This window comes from Ornithorhynchus anatinus, chromosome 8 (genome assembly GCF_004115215.2).
Source record: "Ornithorhynchus anatinus isolate Pmale09 chromosome 8, mOrnAna1.pri.v4, whole genome shotgun sequence".
Classification (NCBI taxonomy): domain Eukaryota; kingdom Metazoa; phylum Chordata; class Mammalia; order Monotremata; family Ornithorhynchidae; genus Ornithorhynchus; species Ornithorhynchus anatinus.
Window position 1 is genome coordinate 4,755,716 of NC_041735.1, and position 20,533 is coordinate 4,776,248.

The 20,533-nt window shown below is 52.0% G+C and overlaps 1 protein-coding gene across 3 annotated transcripts in view; it reads right to left on the reverse strand.

The window, feature by feature from the left end:
* The window catches only part of UNC13C (unc-13 homolog C), a 184,726-nt gene that overhangs the window by 89,440 nt on the left and 74,753 nt on the right, over window positions 1-20,533 (reverse strand). For all 3 annotated transcript variants that reach the window (XM_039912855.1, XM_029070801.2, XM_029070800.2), the window contains 3 exons: window positions 19,444-19,613; window positions 13,013-13,128; window positions 9,001-9,164 (listed from right to left, as the gene is read on the reverse strand). In XM_039912855.1, coding sequence (XP_039768789.1) covers window positions 9,001-9,164; window positions 13,013-13,128; window positions 19,444-19,613 — 450 coding nt within the window. The remainder of the gene's footprint in view (window positions 1-9,000; window positions 9,165-13,012; window positions 13,129-19,443; window positions 19,614-20,533) is intronic.

Here is a 20,533-nt window from a genome sequence, read left to right on the forward strand (position 1 = left end):
GGCCGGAATCTGGAGACCCTGTGGTCTTTCCCGATCAATCAGTAGATCGATGGTATTTATCGAGCGCTTACTGAGCGGCAGGGTACTGTACTAAGCCCCTGGGAGAATACACTATAACAGAGTTGGTAGATACGTTTCCTGCCCATAATACGCTTCCAGTGTAGGTCTAACCACGGCCGTTCCAGCGGGACAGTCATCCCGGGAATCTCTTCACTCTCCACCGTGAGCCCGGGGAGGACTGTGCCATCTTGGGCCGGTGGCGGAACGATTCCCAAAGCGTCATGGATGGGACGCCACCGATGCCACTAAACAGACCAGAAGGCCCTTCCGCCGACCTAGAAGTAATTGATGTTCATCAAGTGTGACCCGCAGTGACACAATGCCAAAATTCAGAACATTTTGCTAAAATTCCCCAAATGCCAATTGTGTCACCAAGGGGACTCCGACTCTCCATTCCCCTAGAACCGTTTTTCTCCCTTCTCGGGTCACTGAAGACGGCGGAGCTACTTCTGAGCCATGGGATTTGGCTGTAGGAGCAGAGGGAGAGGGAGGCTGGCCACTTGAAATTTAAAGACCGGACATAAAGACATCAGGAGTTGAATCCGAACCGGTCAGAGAGCAGAGCGGATGGAAAACAGACTGATGGACGGTCAGAGTATTCATTCCAGAGCCTTAAACCTTTCCTTTGTGCTCTGAGAGAGGGCAGGTTTGTGGGTGTGAATGTGTGTCTGTGCCCGTCTGAGCTAGCGATGTCCAATCCACACCCTTAGCCTTCCCTCTAGTAACCCACCATAGATCGCTCGTTCCGGAATGTATCCAAATCCCTCTCGAACCTGCCAATATTTCTAGGAACCTAATAAAGCCCCATCCACATCCGTTCGTTCCATTTTGTTATGAGGCGTTTTAACCAAATTGCTTATTCTCAGTATCCTCTCGCTGACAGAGGGCTCTATCCTTCACAGATATGTAGAAACCACAAATAGTCCATGGTGTCCTAGACTTTCCTTGCATTCTTCGCCGCCCAACTCACCCGGGACAACCGGAGAACCTTCCTTTCTCCCACCCCTTCTTTCCTGAGCTTCGGAAATCCTTTCTGCAGCCAACGGGGTGACATTTTGTGGGTTGAGGTGCCATGGAAACATCCAGAACGGCTACACGGAACTCCCTGGTGTTGCCCGCCCTAGCCGCGGAATAAGCGACTGGCCAACTCACCCAGGACAACTTGGGAGCCTTCCTTTCTCCCTCCCCCTACTTTCCCGAGCTTCCGAAGTCCTTTCTGCAGCCAAAATGGGGACGTTTTGTTGTGTGGAGGAAGGGGAGTAGAAAAGGAGGATCAGCAGAGGGGAAATATGGTCTCCTCTCCAGTCGGTCCCTGGGCAGTCAGTGTCTAGATTACTGAGGGTTGACTGACTTGAAAATAATAACAATATAGCATTTGTTAAGTGCTTGCTTATGTTCCAATCACTAGTGGAAAATGGAAAATTATCAGGTTGTACACAGTCCCTTTCACATAGGGGGCTCACAGCTTAGGTAGGAGGGAGTAGGATTTAATCCCGATTTTACGGATGAGGAAACTGAGGCACAGAGAAGTTGTGACCTGCCCAAGGTCCCATAGAAGGCAAGAGGCAGAGCCAGGATCAGAACCCAGGTCCTCCGACTCCCGGACCCACGCTCTTTCCACTAGGCCACGCTGCTTCTTATTCGTTCACTCATTTAGTCCCTATTTATTGAGCGTTTACTGTGTGCAGAGCACTGTACTAAGCGCTTGAGCACTCTACCCGGGTCTGGCTTGGAAGCAGGCTGGGAGCACTAGCCTAATTAATTCAAGAGGACAGCTGCCTGCTTGGCTCATCACTCGCTGACCCTTCCGTGCTGAATCCCGAGAAGGCAGTGGGAGGAGGAACCCAGTTCCGGGCAAGAAATATAAAATAATTAGTGTCAGTCTTTCATCTGGTCAACTCAGCACCTGTGATTTGACTTCTGACAGATGCAACACCTGCTTAGTGTGGGCAGAAATGTCCTTCCGTGGGCAGTTCTAATTGCTAATCATCAGGCTACATGCGATGACCGCGATCTAATTAGCGGCGCTCCAGAATGCCGATTAAATCGGGGAAACCGACTGCATTATGACAGCTCTGAGCTCGAAGACCTCCTCCTTCAACCCAGCGAGCAACGGTGACGTCTCTAGTCTGCCGATACGAAGGCGATCCCTCCCCGAGCCCCTCGAAGCCAGCTCTTCTCTCTGAACTAGAACAAAGGCCCGGAGTCGGAGAGCGGAGCTCGAAATAAAATTTGGAAGAGAAGGAGCCGAAGGAGGAAAGTCTCGGCTTGGAGGGGAAATCGGAACCCACGCGCATATTTGAAAATAAGAACTGTAGTTAAGATTGCCTGGGAGAAGGCGGTGTGCTGAGATTCCGGGATCGGGGTCTGCGGGGAGAGTTTTTCACTCTGGAGACTGCTCTGTCGGGGCTGAGGAGATTGGTGGCCTAGCTAGAAATTCAGAGAAAAGCACTGAGGGAGTCTTCCGAGCTGCACTCTGACCTTCGTTATTTTGTCCACAGTGCTTTCTTTCTCTTCCCTCTCTTCAAGAACGAGGCCTGGTAATTTCAGGGGCCGTGCGAGCCGCTAGACGTTTCTCTGTAAAATCCCTCCCGCCGACTGCTTGCTATCCCTGAAGAAAAGTTCCCAGGCAACCGGTTTCCCCGCTCGAGATTTTTATCGTGAGCCCGTGTCTCACCGAAACATCTCGAACCCCAGTGGAAGAGTGAGGGTAACTGTGGTGAGCCTGACCCGTGGACGGGTGTGAACGTTGACCATCCCAGAGGCAGACTGGTCCAAGGAGGACCAGAGACTTTATAATAATAGTAATAATAATGATAGCACTTATTAAGGACTTACTACGTGTAAGACGCCACACTAAGCTCTGGAGTAGATACAAGTTAATCGGGTCCTACACGGGGCTCGCGGTCTAAGTAGGAGGGAGAACAGGTATCGGATTCCCCCTTCTGCCAATGAGGGAACTGAGGCACAGAGAAGTTAAGTGACTCGACCAAGGTCACAGAGCAGACAAGCGACAGAGCTGGGATTAGAACCCGGGTCCTCTGACTCTCGGGCCGAAGTTCTCAGGCCACGCGGCTTCTCAACTCCCTACTGTCACCTTTCTCTGCCACCGACTTACCTGTTGAAAGCCCCCTCCCCAACCCAAACAACCCTGGAAAGAATCGTCCTCTTCCTCCAAGGCTCCCCCGGCCGTCTGAGAGTTGGGAGATAACCCGGAGCGGTGTTGTCTAGTGGTTAGAGAACAGAACCGGGAGTCAGGACCTGGGTTCTAATCGCAGTTCCACCACGTGTCTGCTATGTGACCTTCGGCCAAGTCACTTCTCGACTCTGGGCCTCCGTTACCTCATCTGTAGAACGGGAATTAAGACTGTGAGCCCCATGTGGGACAGGGACCGCGTCCGACCTGAATTAGCTTGAAACTACCCCTGTTCTTAGTACAGTGCCTGGCACGTAGTAAGCCATTAGCAAATACCATGAAATAAAAAAGAGTGACAAGCATCTCTTGTTAGAGGGAGTCCAACAGGAGCACAACTTGAGTGCCCTGCCCTCCGGGAATTACAGTCAATCCATCAAAGTATTTATTGAGGAAGTGATTGAGCATTTATTGGGGAAGCAGCGTGGCTCAGCTGGGCTTCGGAGTCAGAGGGCATGAGTTCGACTCCCGGCTCTGCCACTTGTCAGCTGTGTGACTGTGGGCGAGTCACTTGACTTCTCTGTGCCTCAGTTCCCTCATCTGGAAAGTGGGGATTAACTGGGAGCCTCACGTGGGACAACCTGATGACCCTGTATCTCCCCCGGCGCTTAGAACAGTGCTCTGCACATAGTAAGCGCTTAACAAATACCAACATTATTATTATTGTTGTTGAGTGCCTACTGGGAGCCCATGGCTGTACTAAGCACTCGGGGGCCAGCACAGGAAGAATCCAGTTCGTTGCCCACTGAGGAGCTTCCAATCAAACTGAATGGCACTAACACGTTCTGTGTTAATCAATCGATCATATTTCATCCATTCATTCAACTGTACTTATGAAGTACTTACTGTGTGCAGAGCACTCTGCTAAGTGCGTGGGAGAGTACTATACAACAATAACCAGTCACATTCCCTCCCCATAACAAGCTTACAGTCTAGAGTGGGGAGACCGACCGCAATATAAATAAATAAAATTACAGTTACGTACATAAGTGCTCACTGAGCACTTACAGTGAGCAGAGCACTGTCTGGCTGGAGGGGGAATGTAGTACAGGTCTCTCAAACGAATGATTGAAGGGGTATGGATTTCAGTAATTGACTCCAAATAAAATACACAACCGACAAACAAATTACCACCGCCGTTTCAGCCTCCTCCAGGGACGTGATTAAAGGATGGGGATTAGGGACAGAAAAAGCACTTTGGCTTCATTTTTGCAAGAAGATTAGCCTGGCGTCAAAACAGTTTAACCAATCTAAGTGCAGCTTCGCCTAATGTGCTAAAACGACTGGGATTCCAAGTTGTCCGGCGGTGGCTAAGTCGCCACGGAGGAGTCCGTGGGGAGGCAGGTTTTCGGTTGGAGGAGGGACTCCAGTGGCAGGATTAGGCAGAAACGTGGAAAATGAAGCAGTGTGGCCAGGTGGATAGTGCACAGGTCTGGGAGCCCGAAGGACGTGGGTTCTAATAATTAATAATAATAACTGTGGTATTTTTTAAGTGCTTTCTACGTGCCAGGCCCTGTACCGAGCACTAGGGTAGATAGAAGCAAATCGGGTCGGACACCGCTTACAAGAGGTTCCTCTCTCAGGTATCCGGCGCCTGAGAAAGCGGAAAGTTCCCCTGAGGACGGAAATCCCATAGCAGCTGGGAAGGGGATAAAGGAAGGATGGGACAGAGAATCACACTCCCTCCTCTCCCACCCGGATCACGTCTACCAACCCTATTGTACTGTACATTCCCTGGCGCTCAGTATGGCGCTCTGCACACATTAAGCGCTCAATAAATAGCATGGATTGATTGGCAGGAGAAACCGAACAATGACAAGCTGGAAGACTCCGTGATTGCCCCCTCTCCCCCCCGGGAAGTAACCTCACTGCCGAGCAGAGAGGAGCACAGGTTTACCCCCATTTTACAGAGCCGGAAACTGAGGCGCAGAAAGGCCGGGCAGACCGGGGAGTAGCTGAAGAGATTAATCCGAGGGAGCGACACGGGGTCAAAAAGATCAAGCTTGGGAAATTCCGATGGTCCTGCTGGATTGTAAATTCATCGAGGGTAGGGGTTGGGTCTACTCATTCTAGCAACCACGTCCTGCCCAGGTCCCGCCTCTGCCCCGGAACGCTCTCATTCAGTCAATCTTATTGATTGAGAGCTTATCGTGTGCAGAGCACTGCCCCAAGCGCTTGGAAAGTACAGTTCGGCAACAAATGGAGACAATCCCTGCCCAACAACGGGCTCACAGTCTAGAAGCGGGGAGACAGAGGGGAAAGCAAAACGAGTAGACAGGCATCAGTAGAAATAAATAGAATGATAGATATATACACATCGTTAACAAAGTAAATGGAATAATAAATTTGTACATATATACGCAAGTGCTGTGGGGCGGGGAAAGGGGTAGAGCAGAGGGAGGGAGTCGGGGCGATGGGGAGGGGAAAGGAGCAGAGGGAAAGGGGGACTCCCTCCTCATATCTGACAGACAATTACTCCCCCCTGCCTGATTGAAGGCCCATCTCCTCCAAGAGGCCTTCCCTGACTAAGCCCACCTTCCCTCTTCTCCCACTCCCTTCTGCGTCGCCCTGACTCGCTCCCTTTATTCATCCCCTGCCCAACCCCACACCCCTTATGGACATATCTGTCATTTATTCCTTTATATTCATGTCTGTCTCTCCCTCTAGACTGGAAACTCATTGTGGGCAGGGACCGTGCCTGTTTACGGTTCTGTCGTACTCCCCCAAGCGCTCAGTACAGTGCTCGGCACACAGGAGGCGCTTAATAAAGACGACCGACAGACTCGGGACCCACAGTCTAAGAGGAAGGGACAGCAGGTACTGAATCCCCATTTTACAGCTGAGGAAACTGAGGCCCGGACCGGTTAAATGACTCGCCCGAGGTCACACAGCAAACAAGTGGCAGAGCCGGAATTAGAAGCCAGGTCTTCTGTCTCCCCCGCCCGTGTTTTTTCCGCTAGGCTACACTTCTTCTATTAACTCCACCGTCCGATATTCAGTACGCTGCTCTGCACCCAGAAGGTGCTCGGTACATACTATCGATTTGCCCGAGAATTCGGTCAGAAAACGCTAGCGTCCACTCTGTCACAAGGAATATCCACAGTGGGGGCAGTCGGGAACTTCTGGATGGAAACTCTCCCGCTGTTCATTTCTATTTCAGTTCTCTACTGCAGTCACTGAATGCAAAATGTGGAACGGAGTCAAACTGCTGTGAATTTCACCTCCTCTGCCCAAACCTAGAGAAGGGAGTTGACTCCCTTCCATCTCCAGTGGCCTTTAAACAACTCTCTGCACAACGGTGGTACTCTGAAGTGTTCCCAGAAGTCCTTGGGCTAGGCGGCGGTCAGCGAAAGACAGAGAATTTCAAAGATGTTTTGTTGCTTGTTTGGTTTTTCTAACTAAAGCCGATAATGAATGCAGATTCTAAAGGGAAACTTCAAAGGCAGCCTGCCTCGCCGAGAGATCCTCCGAGGAGATTGGCGTGAAAAAATGTGGATCGGGTGAAGGGATTCTGCTTTTCTCTAGAAAAGACACCAGCACGGAAGCTTTCCACGGGCTTTCCATTCTCCCCTGGATGGAGGCTGGAGCTCGGCTCTGGAGAAAATAGGAAGGGGCACCCAGTGGCAGTGTGGCCTAGTGGATGGAGCGCGGGCCCGGGAAATCCGTGGATTCTCTCATTCAGTCATATTTACTGAGCGCTTACTATGTGCAGGGCACTGTACTAAGCCCTTGGAAAGTACAATTTGGCAACAGATAGAGACGATCCCTACCCAACAACGGGCTCACGGTCTAGAAGGGGGGAGACAGACAACTAAACAAAACAAACAGACAAGCATCAGTTGCCCATTAGAACCATGGGTTCTAGTCACCAGTCCACCACTTGTCTGCTCTGTGACTCTGGGTAATCATTTCACTTCTCTGTGCCTCAGTTACCTCATCTTTAAAATGGGGATTAACACTAGGAGCCCTCCGTAGGACAGGGATTGTGCGCAACCTGATTAACGTGTCCCTACCCCGGCGCTTAGTACGGTGTCTGGCATATGGTACGCTCTTAACAAATACCATTTTAAAAAGGGCTTCGCCGCTTAGTCCGGTGCCCCACACAAAGAAAGCCCTCAACAAATACCATAAATACTAGAGACCACAGAAATGGAGTACCTGGGTAAGTACATACTGAATAGTATCACCACTTCACATCTGCCAGATAATCACTCTCTCCATTTTTATGTTATTTTCATGTGAGCCCCACATGGGACCACCTGATTCCCCTGTGTCTCCCCCAGCGCTTAGAACAGTGCTCGGCACATAGTAAGCGCTTAACAAATACCAACATTATTATGATATTTAAGTGCTTACTATGTTCCGAAACCTCAGGGAAGGCACATCTCCTCCGAGAAACCTTCCCTAAGCTCTCATTTCCTCTTCTCCCGCTCCCTTCTGCATCGCCCTGGCACTTGGATCTGTGCCCTTTATTCACCCCTCTCTCAGCCCCATTAGCACTTACGTACGTATCCGGAATTTATTTATTTTATATTAATGTCTATCTCCTCCTCTAATCTGTAAACTCCTTTGTGGACCCAGAACCTATCAACCAACTGGGATATTGTACCCTCCCAAGCGTTTAATACGCTGTTCTGCGCACAGTAAGTATTCAGTCAAAAGGATTTGATTTGATACTATTACCACTTAAATCAGCCGTGCAGCTGAAAACATCCCCATCCGGGAACCATTCCGTGCCTTAGTTTCCTCATCTTAAAACGAATATCAAATTCCTGTTCTCCCCTCCGGCCTTAAACCGCGAACCCCAGGTGGGATTGTGCCCGACCTAAATACTGTATATCTGCCACATGCTAAGAGCTTAAAAAAATACCAGAATCATTTTCATCATCATCAGTGGATAGAGCAAGGGCCTGGGGAGTCAGAAGGTCATGGGTTCTAATCCTGGCTCCGTCACTTGCCCGCTGTGGGAAACTGGGCGAGTCACTTGCTTCTCTGAGCCTCAGCTCCCTCATCTATAAAATGTGGTTTAAGACTGTGAGCTCCACGTGGGACAGGGACTGTGTCCAACCCTATTTGCTTGTATAATATTAATAATAATAATAACTGTGGCATTTATTAAGCGCTTACTATGTGCCAACCACTGATCTAAGCAATGGGGTAGATACAAGGCAATCAGGTCGGACACAGTCCCAGTCCAACGTGGGGCTCACGGTCTTAATCCCCGTTTTACAGATGAGGTAACTGAGGCCCAGAGAAGTGAATAATAAGACGGTATTTGTTAAGCGCTTATTATGTGCCGATCACTGTCCTAAGCGCTGGGGTAGATACAAGGTCATCAGGTTGACCCACGTGGGGCTCACAGTCTTAATCTCCATTTTACAGGTGAGGTAACTGAGGCCCAGAGAAGTGAAGTGAATCACCCGAGGTCACACGGCAGGCACGTGGCAGAGCCGGGATTAGAACCCTCGTCCTCTGACTTCCAGGTCCGTGCTCTTTCCACTAGGCCACGTGGCGCTCAGTACAGGGCCTGGCACATAGTAAGCGCTAAACAAGCACTACTAGAATCGGTATTTTTTATTATCATTATCAGAGAAAAAGCTCTACTGCCAAGACATCGCCGCGGTGATCACCAGTACCCTCAGCACGGCCAAAGAGAGCTGGGGGATTTCTCCCTTTCCACTCAGCGGGGTCTCCTCCTTTCGGGGTCTCCCTCGGCCCTCCCGGGGAGGACGGGGCGCAGAACTTACGTCATCGCTTGGTAAATGGATTCGATGCCGTAGCGCATGGCAAACTCATCGACGATCTCCTGGGGCGCGTCGTCGAAGAACACCTTCCAGGCTTCGTCGCCTCTGACTTCGGGGATCTTCACCCCGCCGCCCGCCTTCACTTCCGTCAAGTAATGGAACAGGTTCTAAAGGGAAGAGACTCTTTTCAGTCCCTCGGGACGTTGGACGACACAGGCCAGGAGGGTCATTCATTCATTCAGTCGTATTTATCGAGCGCTTAGCGTGCGCCGAGCGCTGCGCTAAGCCCTCGGGGAAGTATCGTACAACAATAAACAGACACCGTCCCTGCCCACAGTGAGCTTACAGTCTAGAGAAGCAGCGTGGCTCAGTGGAAAGAGCCCGGGCTTGGGAGTCAGAGGTCGTGGGTTCGCATCCCAGCTCTGCCGCTTGTCAGCTGGGTGACTTTGGGCAAGTCACTTCACTTCTCTGGGCCTCAGTTCCCTCATCTGGAAAATGGGGATGAAGACTGTGAGCCCCACGTGGGACAAGCTGATCACCTTGTATCCCCCCGGCGCTTAGAACGGTGCTCGGCACGTAGTAAGCGCTTAACAAATACCGCCGTTGTTATTATTAGAGCGAGGGAGACAGATAATGGAAATAGAAATATATGACAGATAGGTACATAAATGGTGTGGGGCTGGGAGGGGGATGAAAAAAGGGAGCAAATCAGGGTGATGCAGAAGGGAGGGGGAGAAGAAGAAAGGGAGGCTTGGTCGGGGAAGGCTTCTGGGAGGAGGTGGGCCCTCAATAAGGCTTTGAAGGTTGGGGGGAGAATCATTTTCTGTCGGATTTGAGGAGGGAGGGCATTCCAGGACAGGACAGGACGTGGGCAAGGGGATGGTGGCAAGATAAGCAGCGTGGCTCAGTGGAAAGAGCCCAGGCTTGGGAGTCAGAGGTCAGGGGTTCTAATCCCAGCTCCGCCACTTGTCTGCTGTGTGACTCTGGGCAAGTCACTTCACTTCTCTGCGCCTCCGTTACCTCGTCTGGGGATGAAGACTGTGAGCCCCTCGTGAGACAACCTGATTAGCTTGTATTTCCCCCAGCGCTTGCAACAGGGCTCGGCACACAGTAAGCGCTTAAATACCATCATCACCATCACTATTCATTCGGTAGTGAGCATTTCCAAGCACTTAGTACAGTGCTCTGCACAGAGTGAGCGCTCAATAAATACTACTGAATGAATAAGGAGAGATGGGGAAGCAGCGTGGTTTAGTGGAAAGAGCCCGGGCTTGGGAATCAGAGGTCGTGGGTTCTAATCCTGGCTCCGCCACTTGTCAGCCGTATGACTTTGGGTATACTTCTTTGTGCCTCAGTTACCTCATCTGTGAAAGGGGGATTAAGACTGCGAGCCCCACGTGGGACACCCTGGTAACCTTGTATCTTCCCCAGCGCTTAGAACAATGGTTGACATATTCATTCATTCAATAGTATTTATTGAGCTCTTACTACGTGCAGAGCACTGTACTAAGCGCTTGGAATGGACAATTCGGCAACATATAGTCAGCACTTAACCAATACAATTATTATTTATTATTCTAGAGGCACAGTGAGCAGGTTAGTGCGGGTTTAACTGTAGCAGGAAACTAGCGAGGTGAACTAGGAGGGGAACAAGGTGATTGTCTGCTTTGCAATGGTGAGGAGTTTCTGTTCAATGCGGAGGTGGATGGGTGATCGCTGGAGTTTCCTGAGGAGTGGGGAAAGACGGCCCGAACATTTTTGGTCTCTATCTCTAATTGATCCATCCGCTTATTGAGCACCTGTTGTGGATGGAACATCGCCCCGAGCCCTTAGGAGAGCGCGGTAAAGTGAGCAGGCGTGAGCCCTGCCCTCAAGGAGCTTCCAGTCTCGTGGGATCCGACAGAAAATTACTCTCCCCCTCCTTCAAAATCTTGGTGAGGGCCCATCTCCGCCGAGAGGACCTCCCTCATTTTCTCCCACTCCCTTCTGCATCGCCCTGCGTCGATTCCCCTGTGCTGGGCAGCGGCCGCCTGGGAAAGAGTCAGAGGCAGACGATGGAGCGATCGAAATATTGATCAAAGACAACGGCAGAGACTCGAGTTTTTACTGCGTGGAAGGAGGCGGTGGTAAACCACTTCTGTATCTTTACCAAGAAACTCATTCTTTCATTCAATCGTATTTATTGAGCGCTTACTGTGCGCGGAGCACTGTACTAAACGCTTGGAAAATACAATTCGGCAACAGACAGAGACAATCCCTACCCACCAACGGGCTCACAGTCTATGGACACACATACCAGAATGATCTAATGACAGAAGAGGGGAGGTTCTGAAGAGGGTTTGTCCTTGGAGTCGCTATGGGTTGGAAACGACTCGGCATCTGAAGAAGAAACGCTTAGTACAGTGCCCTGCACACAGTAAACTCTCTTCTTTAACTCCCTTCCGCATCACCCTGACTACCTCCTTTTATTCATCCCCTCCACCAGCTCCACAGCACTTCTGTACATATAACAATAATAATAATGTTGGTATTTGTTAAGCGCTTACTATGTGCAGAGCCCTGTTCTAAGCGCCGGGGTAGATCCAGGGTAATCGGGTTGTCCCGCGTGAAGCTCCCAGTTAATCCCCATTTTACAGATGAGGTAACCGGGGCACAGAGAAGTAAAGTGACTCGCCCACGGTCACACAGCCGACAAGTGGCAGAGCCCGGATTCGAACCTATGACTTCTGACTCCCAAGCCCGTGCTCTTTCCGCTGAGCCACGCTGCTTCTCTGTCTGTCATTTCTTTATTCATTTTAACGTCTGTCACCCCTTTAGACCGTAAGCTCGCTGTGGGCAGGGAATGTGTCTGTTACACTGATATATCGTACTCTCCCAAGCGCTTAGTACAGAACTCTGCCCGCAGTAAGCGCTCAATAAATACAATTGACTGACAGTAATTGATTTATACCTCTCCAGAGCAGAAACCACCAACAGACGGCACTTAGCGTAGACACTGTCATTTCTCTTGCGTCATTTTCGAAATCAAAATGGAGGGAAGGAATCTGGAGATTTTGAAGAATTGGAGACCCGTGTGGGAGTCGAATGGGGGGAGTGCTTCTCATAGCCCCGATCATGTAAGGTTGTGGGAGAAGAGGGAGCCCACTGAATGTCTTGGAAAGAAACCATTCAACTCTCATTTTGACCATCCTCAGGGAAGCCCGAGGGTAATCCGAAAATCTGTTACATTGAAACCGAACTCACAAAGCTCAAGGATGCATCTGCACGCCCATTTTCAGAACTGTTGTTGGCAACGAAGCGCTAATTATGTGTTTGCTAAAATGAGAGTTGACTTCATATGAGAGGTGTTATTAGCTTATTATTAGCGTGAGACGGTGTCCGCATACTTTCGAATAAACGGTCATTAATAAACGGGCAGGCGTCCTATCTTTGTGCCCAGCAGTGTGGCCCAGGGGATAGAGCGCAGTCCTGGGAGTCAGAAGGACCCGGGTCCTGATCCCGGCTCTGCCTCGTGTCTGCTGTATGTCCTCGGACGAGTCGCTTCACTTCTCTGTGCCTCTGTTCCCTCACCTGTCAAATAATAACGTCGGCATTTGTTGAGCGCTTACTATGTGCCGAGCACTGTTCTAAGCGCCGGGGGAGATACGGGGTCATCAGGTTGTCCCACGTGAGGCTCACGGTTAGTCCCCATTTTCCAGATGAGGTCACTGAGGCACAGAGAAGTGAAGTGACTCGCCCACAGTCACCCAGCTGACAAGTGGCAGAGCCGGGAGTCGAACTCCTGGCCCCTGACTCCGAAGCCCAGGCTCTTTTCCACCGAGCCACGCTGCTTCCCCGAGTGGGACACGGGGACACGGACCGTATCCAGATCGATTAGCTCGGTCCACTCCAGCGCAGTGTCTGGGACATCATAAATGCTTAGCAGATAACATTTTTTGAAAAAGCCAAACGTTCGATTTCTAACCCAGTCGTCGAGGCCGATTTCTTACCTCAGCGTAAGTTCAGTTCTACCTACCTCATGTAAACATGTATATTGGACGTGATACGGGGCAACCTTCTCCTCGCCTTTTATCTCCACGTTGATCTTCAACCGGATGGCGCCAGAGACAGCCGATTTGTCAGTCCGTTTCTCTGATGGAGAAGGGTGGGATCAGTTAGGGGTTTTCAGCCCTTGCCTGGGACCCAGCAGTTCACGCGTAGTCTCTCTCTTTTTTTTTCCTCTCCCTCTCCCTCTCTCATCTGGCCAGCTATCACCTCCTCGTCACCCGCAAGCTGACCAAGCATCCTGTCTCAGCAGGACTGTCCTGACTTTTGTCAGCCCCCCGGGCTGGACGTCTCTAGGAAAACGGACAAAATGACCGGAAATCGGGGCTCTTCCGGTTCTACCAGCTGGTTTACCCGGTACCACCTCTTCTCGAGCGCGCCAACCGCCATGCTCGGTAGACGCTCAGTTTTGGGATAATAATAATAATAACGGCATCTGTTAAGCTCTTAGTATGTGCGAAGCATTGTTCTGAGCGTGGAGAGGTTACAAGGTGATCAGGTTGTCCCACGTGGGCTCACAGTCTTCATCTCCGTTTTACAGATGAGGTCACTGAGGCCCAGAGAAGTGAAGTGACTTGCCCAAAGTCACACAGCTGACAAGGGGCGGAGCTGGGATTCGAACCCACGATCTCGGACTCCCAAGCGCGGACTCTTTCCGCAGAGCCACGCCGCTTTATTTAGAGCAGGGCAGCCCGAGACCACGGTCAGTGACCTCTGACATCTTATATTCACCCACGCACATGCAAACACGCAGCCCGAGGCAGAGGAGGAGAGGCCGGACCGATGGGCCCACTGCAGAGACCGCCACCAAATTACGAAGGAGGTGGGCAAGGCCAACGGAGAATTACCATTCGTTAAATCCCCCCAAACCAGGAGGAGGGGGATCTGGGGAAACCGGGAAGGGATAACTTCCAGACCAACCACAGGAGAGCGGCCTAGGGGAAGCAGCACGGAACTGGCATTCGGAAGACCCGGATTCTAGTCACGCCTCTGCCCCTTCCTCCCCTGTGTCGATAAATCAATCAGTCGGATTTACCGAGCGCTTACTGTACGCGGGGCAATGCACGAAACACTCGGGAGAGTACAACACTATAAAAGGGCCGTCCCCTGCCCGCGACGAGCTTACGGTCTGGGGTCACCTGAGGCGTATCCCTTAGGCTGCCTGGGCCTCAGTTTCCCCTTCCATAAAATGGGGAGAAGATAGCCTCTACCTCTCTATTAGACTGTGACCCCCCCCCCCCCCCCGTGGGACAGGGACCGTGTCCAACACGATTTTCCTGTCTCTACCCCGATGCTTAGCACAGTAGTTGGCTCAGAGCAAGTCTTCAGTAAATAGCACCGTTATTATTCCTTCACAGGGCCGTGGCAGGGATAGAAAATTTGTTCCCGCCGGAGGTTGTGCGGGCCTGGTTTATCGGTAGATTCGAGCGGGGTTTGGGCATGGATAAGTGACCTATACTAGAGGGAAAACTGGGGATGAAGAGAGAGAAGTAACAGGGAGGGTGTCTAGAAGACAGCCAAAAATGGGAACTGAGGCCGTAAGCCCCATGTGGGACGGGGACCGCGTCCAACCCTATTGCCTCGCGTCTACCCCAGCGCCCAGCACAGGACCTGGGCACACAGTAAGTGCTTAACCGAAACCACTTTTTAAAAGATGGTCTTTCCAAGCATCCCGTGCTACATTTGGAGAAAGAATACTGGGCTGCGTGGTGTAGGTCTGATCCAGTAATAATAACACTGCTACTACTAATAATAGCATTTATGGAGCCCTACGGGGTAAGCACCGGCTGGGCTAGGTAAAAGCGATGGGAATCACAACCCCTGCCCTCGCTGAGCTCACGATCCATCTTATCGCCATTTTACGGATGAGGAAAGGGAAGCCCAGAGAGGTTAAGTGACTTGGCCAAGGTCACCCAGCAAGCTGCGGCGGAGCGAGGACTAGAACGCGGGTCTCCCGAATTTCGGTCCTCGGTTCTTTCCCCTTGGCCGTGCTGTTGGCCTAGCCTCTGAGAGGCCCACCCTGCCTTCAGAGAAGGCTGCGTTATCAGCAGAAACTCCGAGACCTCACTGGAGACTGTAAAAGCTAAAAGAAACCGAAGAACTCGGATGCAAATCGGACAAATGATTCCCCCAACTCTATCCAGGGTATTAAGGCTACCGTCAGCAGGTCTTTGATTTCGGTCATTATTCCAACTCACCCCAGTTGAACCAACATCGGATTCCAAAGGCATTAAAGGTTTTTTACATGTCTGTGGCTCCGGGTTGTGGAATGAATGCTAAATGAAAGAGGAACAGTGTAGGGAGGGGGAATTCACCGCTTCACTATATCCGATGCATCTGAATCGTTCTCTCCGGAAGGAAAGTGGAAATTCTCTTTTCAAAAAAGCATGCTTATATACAACCGGAACTATTATTGTCGTTATCATTATTATTATATTTATTAAGCGCTTATCAAGCACTGGGATAAATACAGGTTAATCAGGCCAGACACAGTCCCTGTCCCACATGGGGCTCACAGCCTAGGTAGGAGGGATTGCAGGTAGTGAATCCGCATTTCTCAGTTGAGGAAACTGAGGCACAGAGCAGTTAAGTGACTCTCTCAAGGTCAGGCAGCAGGCAAAGGTCGGAGCCGGGATTAGAACCCGGGTCCTCTGACTCCCGGGCCTAGACCATGCTGCTTCTCACGAGGGTCATTAGGTGCCGAGGAGCATTATTAGCACTATTATTAGCGCTATTTTACGCGCTGTAATACGGAGAGGGAGTCCTCACATTACCCTGAAGGCAGCTCTCGGGTTCGAGAGCTTGGGGATTCCTTGAGACGGGCAGTGGAGCAGTGACCCCCCCCAACTCTGTTATACTGTACTCTCCCAAACAGTGAGTAGAGTGCTCTGCGCACAGTAAGCGCTCACGTGGGTGCAGGTAGCGTGGCCGAGCGGTCTAAGGCGCTGGATTTAGGCTCCGCTCTCCCCGGAGGCGTGGGTTCGAATCCCGCCGGGGCGGGTTTCTCGCCCCGCTGCACGTCCTCGTTTTCCCCCGCTTTCCCCTCTGCTCCTCCCCCTCCTCTCAGCACTGTGCTCGTCCACTCATTGGTATAAATTTTCATCACCCTATTTATTTTGTTAACGAGATGTCCATCCCCTCGATTCTATGTATCGATATCGTTTCTGTCTGTCTCCTCCGATTAGCCCGTGAGCCCGTCAGTGGGCGGGGATCGTCTCTATCCGTTGCCCAATTGTCCATTCCAAGCGCCTAGTACAGCGCTCGGCACGTAGTAAGCGCTCAATAAATACTATTGAATTAAATACCTGTTTGACCGATGGATCGCCGAGGCCCTAACTCCGACCGGCCCTCTCCCGCCCCTCACTCCGCCCGGTCCTTGTCGGGCGGTGGGAGTCACCGCTGACTCCCAGACGTTCCTCTTCCAAACCTCATCCCCCCTACAAAGGATTCAGAGGCCCGAGCTTATCGTAGAAGAAGGGACAGAGAGCGAGTGGCTTCGAAGAGGCCAGCGGCTCTGCTTTATTTGCTGCAGATTTATTTATAGAATCGTAAGCCTGCTTTGAAGCCGGGCTGCTGGTTCTTCTGGGCTGACGGTTTGATGTTTCCGAACGGCGGAGCCGAAGTGAACGGTAGATCCGCCTGATCGGCGCCCGAGGAGCGCATCTAAGTGAGACGGGCAACGAGATCTAGCCCCCTCCACCCGGACAAGTGGCTGCCACTCGACATTAGCGGAGGCGGATGCAGCCGGTCGATAATAATAACAGTGATGGTATTTGTTAAGCGCTTACTACGTGCCACGCACCGTTCTAAGCGCCGGGGTAGATACAAGGCGATCGGGTCGTCCCACAGAGGGCTCACGGTCTCAATCCTCGTTTTACGGCTGAGGAAACTGAAGCCCAGAGAAGTGAAGCGACTTGCCCCAAGTCACACAGCGGATACGTGCAGCCTGGCTCAGCGGAAAGAGGCCGGGCCTGGGAGACGGAGGTCATGGGTTCGGATCCCGGCTCTGTCCCTTGTCGGCCGCGTGACCCTGGGCCAGTCACTTAACTTCTCTGTGCCTCAGTGACCTCATCCGGAAAACGGGGATTAAGACTGTGAGCTTCACGTGGGACCACCTGATTATCCGTATCTCCCCCAGCGCTTAGAACGGCGCTGTGCGCATAGCAAGCGATTAACAAATACCAACATTATTATCATTCTAAGTGGCAGAGCCAAGATTAGAACCCAAGACCTCTGACTCCCAAGCCCGGGCTCTTTCCACCGATCAATCCATCCATCAGTCAGACTTGACTGGCAAACCGTTACCGCACTTAGGCTCGGTTTGCTCCTCGGTGGCGATCGATCAATCGTACTCATTGAGCGCTTACCGTTGTAGAGCCCCGTACTAAGCGCTGGAGAGAATACAACAGTCGGAAGACGCATTCCCTCCTCACGGGGAGCTTTCTGTCTAAAGGGAGAGACGGTATAAACAAAGAAACGACAGATACGGACCTAAGGGCTGTGGGGCTGAGCGGGGGGTGAATAAAGGGAAACACGTCAGGGTGACGCAGGAGTCGAAGAGGAGGAAAAAGGGTTCAGTCAGGGAAGGCCTCAAGGAGGAGACGTGCCTTCGGTAAAGCTCTGAAGGGCAGGAGACCGACTGTGGGTGGGATATGAGGAGGGAGGGGGTTCCAGGCCGGAGGCGGGATGCGGGTGAGAGATCGGCAGTGAGATAGGCGAGCCGGAGGGACGGGCGAGGAGGCTGGCGACAGAGGAGAGAAGTGTGCGGGCTGGATTGTAGTAGGAAATCAGGAGGGGCCGGGGTGATTTGGCGCTTTTAAGCTGTCGGTAAGGAGATACACGAGGGATACCCAAGAAACAGCATGGCCTAGTTGGATAAAGCTCAGGCCTGGGAGCCAGAGGCCCTGGGTTCATTCATTCAGTAGTATTTATTGAGCGCTTACCATGTGCAGGGCACTGGACTAAGCGCTCGGAACGGACAGCTCGGCAACAGTTAAAGGTCATCCCCGCCCACTGACCTGCTAACAGTCTAAACGGGGGAGACGGACAAAAACAAGACAACTTGATCGCGATGAATGGAATCAAGGGGATGGACGACTCATTAGCCAAATAAATAGGGACATTAAAATATAGACGGATGAGCAGAGTGCTGAGGGGAGGGGAAGGGAGAGGGGGAGGAGCGGAGGGAAAGGGGGCTTAGCCGAGGGGAGGGGAAGGGGAGGGAGCAGAGGGAAAAGGGAAAGCTCAGTCCGGGAAGGCCTCTTGGAGGAGGTTCTAATCCCGGCTCCGCCACTTGCCTGCTCTGTGACCCTGGGCAAGTCACAACCTCCCTGTGCCTCGATTCCCTCTACTGCAAAATGGGAATCCAGTCCCCTCCTAATTAGACTGCGAGCCCACGTAGGACGGGGACTGTATCCGGCCTGGCGCTTAGAACAGTGCTTGACGCACAGTAAGCGCTTTACGCATACCGGAAGAAAGAAAAATAAAAGGTCGAGAAGATCAGGGAGGCAGCCCCAGTCCTGCGGGCATGGAGACCTTGCCGCCGTGGTTTCCAGTAACCGCGAACCTGCTTGTGGGTAGATCCCGTAGCTCAGTGGAAAGAGCCCGGGCTTGGGAGTCAGAGGTCATGGGTTTGAATCCCGGCTCTGCCGCTTGTCAGCTGGGTGACTGTGGACGAGTCCCTTAACTCCTCTGTGCCTCAGTGACCTCATCCGGAAAATGGGGATCGACCGTGAGCCTCACCTGATGACCCTGTATCTCCCCCCAGCGCTTAGAACGGTGCTCTGCACATAGTAAGCCCTTAACAAATATCAACATTATCATTATTAGTGTTAAATCACGAATCCCTTCGAATCCCGCGCGTTAGAGTCCGAATTAGAACCCAGGTCTTCCTGACCGCCGGATCCGTGCTCTACCCGCTAAAGCGTGATGCTTCTCAATCACTGACTACCTCCCAATTTCCTGGGCGACCCTAAGCTCGACATTCGTCGGTGGAAGAGAGCTCTTGACCGCAAATACTACCTGGATATCGAATATTCATTCATTCTATCGTATTTATTGAGCACTTCCTGTGTGCAGAGCACTGTACTAAAGGCAGCCCATTCTGGGCATCTACCTCATTTCCTTCCAAGAACCGGCAGGGTGGCTTAGTGGACAGAGGACTCGGAAGGACCCGGGTTCCGATCCGGCCTCCACCACACATCTACTGTGCGACCTTGGGCAAGTCACTTATCTTCTCCGTGCCTCAGTTACCTCGTCGGTAAAACGGGAATAAGAGCGCGAGCCCCGCGTGGGACAGGAACCGGGTCCAACCCGATTAACTCGTCTCCACCCCCGTACTGGGCCCATCGTAAGCGCGTAAGGGGGAGCGGAATCATTATTACGAAAGAGAGCGACAGTCACCTAAGTTGTACCAGACGTCCATCTCTCCGCTGAGCGTCCTCACTTCCACGATCGTCTGACCCAAGAAGTCGTCGGACTCCTTCTTGAAGTGCTGCTTGACTCTGGATTTGATGTCGTCGTCTTCGTCCCACACTCTGACTTTGATGCGGTCGGTGGAGTTGTGACACTCACTGGTGACGAACCGGAGGTTCCCAGCCGGGGTTAGTATCCACGCGCTCGGGGGGCGGGTACACCGTGACCCCGCGACTCCCCGAAGCGACGGGAGATTTCCTCTTGGAATTTGCCCCAGTCCCCGGGATCCCCGGGAATGAGATCCGCCGGAACGAGACCGGATTACAGCACGAGCCACGCAGAGCACGGACCTGGGAGTCGGAGAACCTAATGATGATGATGATGATTGTGGATTTAGGTGCTCATTATGTGCCAGGCACCGTACTAAGCGATGGGGGGGACGCAAACAAATCGGGTTGGACACGGTCCCTGCCCCATATGGGGCTCACAGTCTCAATCCCCGTTTTTACAGGTGAGGTAATGATAACGTCGGTATCTGTTACGCGCCTACCATGTGCAGAGCACCGTTCTAAGCGCTGGGGTAGATACAGGATCATCAGGTTGTCCCACGTGAGGCTCCCGGTTAATCCCCATTTTACAGATGAGGGTTACTGAGGCACAGAGAAGTGAAGTGACTTGCCCACGGTCACCCAGCTGCCAAGTGGCCGAGCCGGGATTCGGACCCGTGACCTCCGACTCCCAAGCCCGGGCCCTTTCCACTAAGCCACGCTGCTTCTCTGAGGTAACTGAGGCACGGAGGAATGAAGCGATTTGCCCAAGGTCACACAGAACCTGGGTTCTAATCCCAGCTCGGCCGCTTGTCTGCTGTGTGACCTTGGGCAAGTCGGTTTACTACTCTGTGCCTCAGTGAGCTCATCTGTAAAATGGGGATTAAGACTGTGAGCCCCATGTGGGACAAGGAACGGGTCCAACCCGGTTAGCTTCCGTCTCCCCCAGTGCTTAGTACAGTGCGTGGCACGGAGCAAGCGCTTAACAAATATCTATTAAAAAGAAAAAAAGGGGGCAGAACCGACACTAG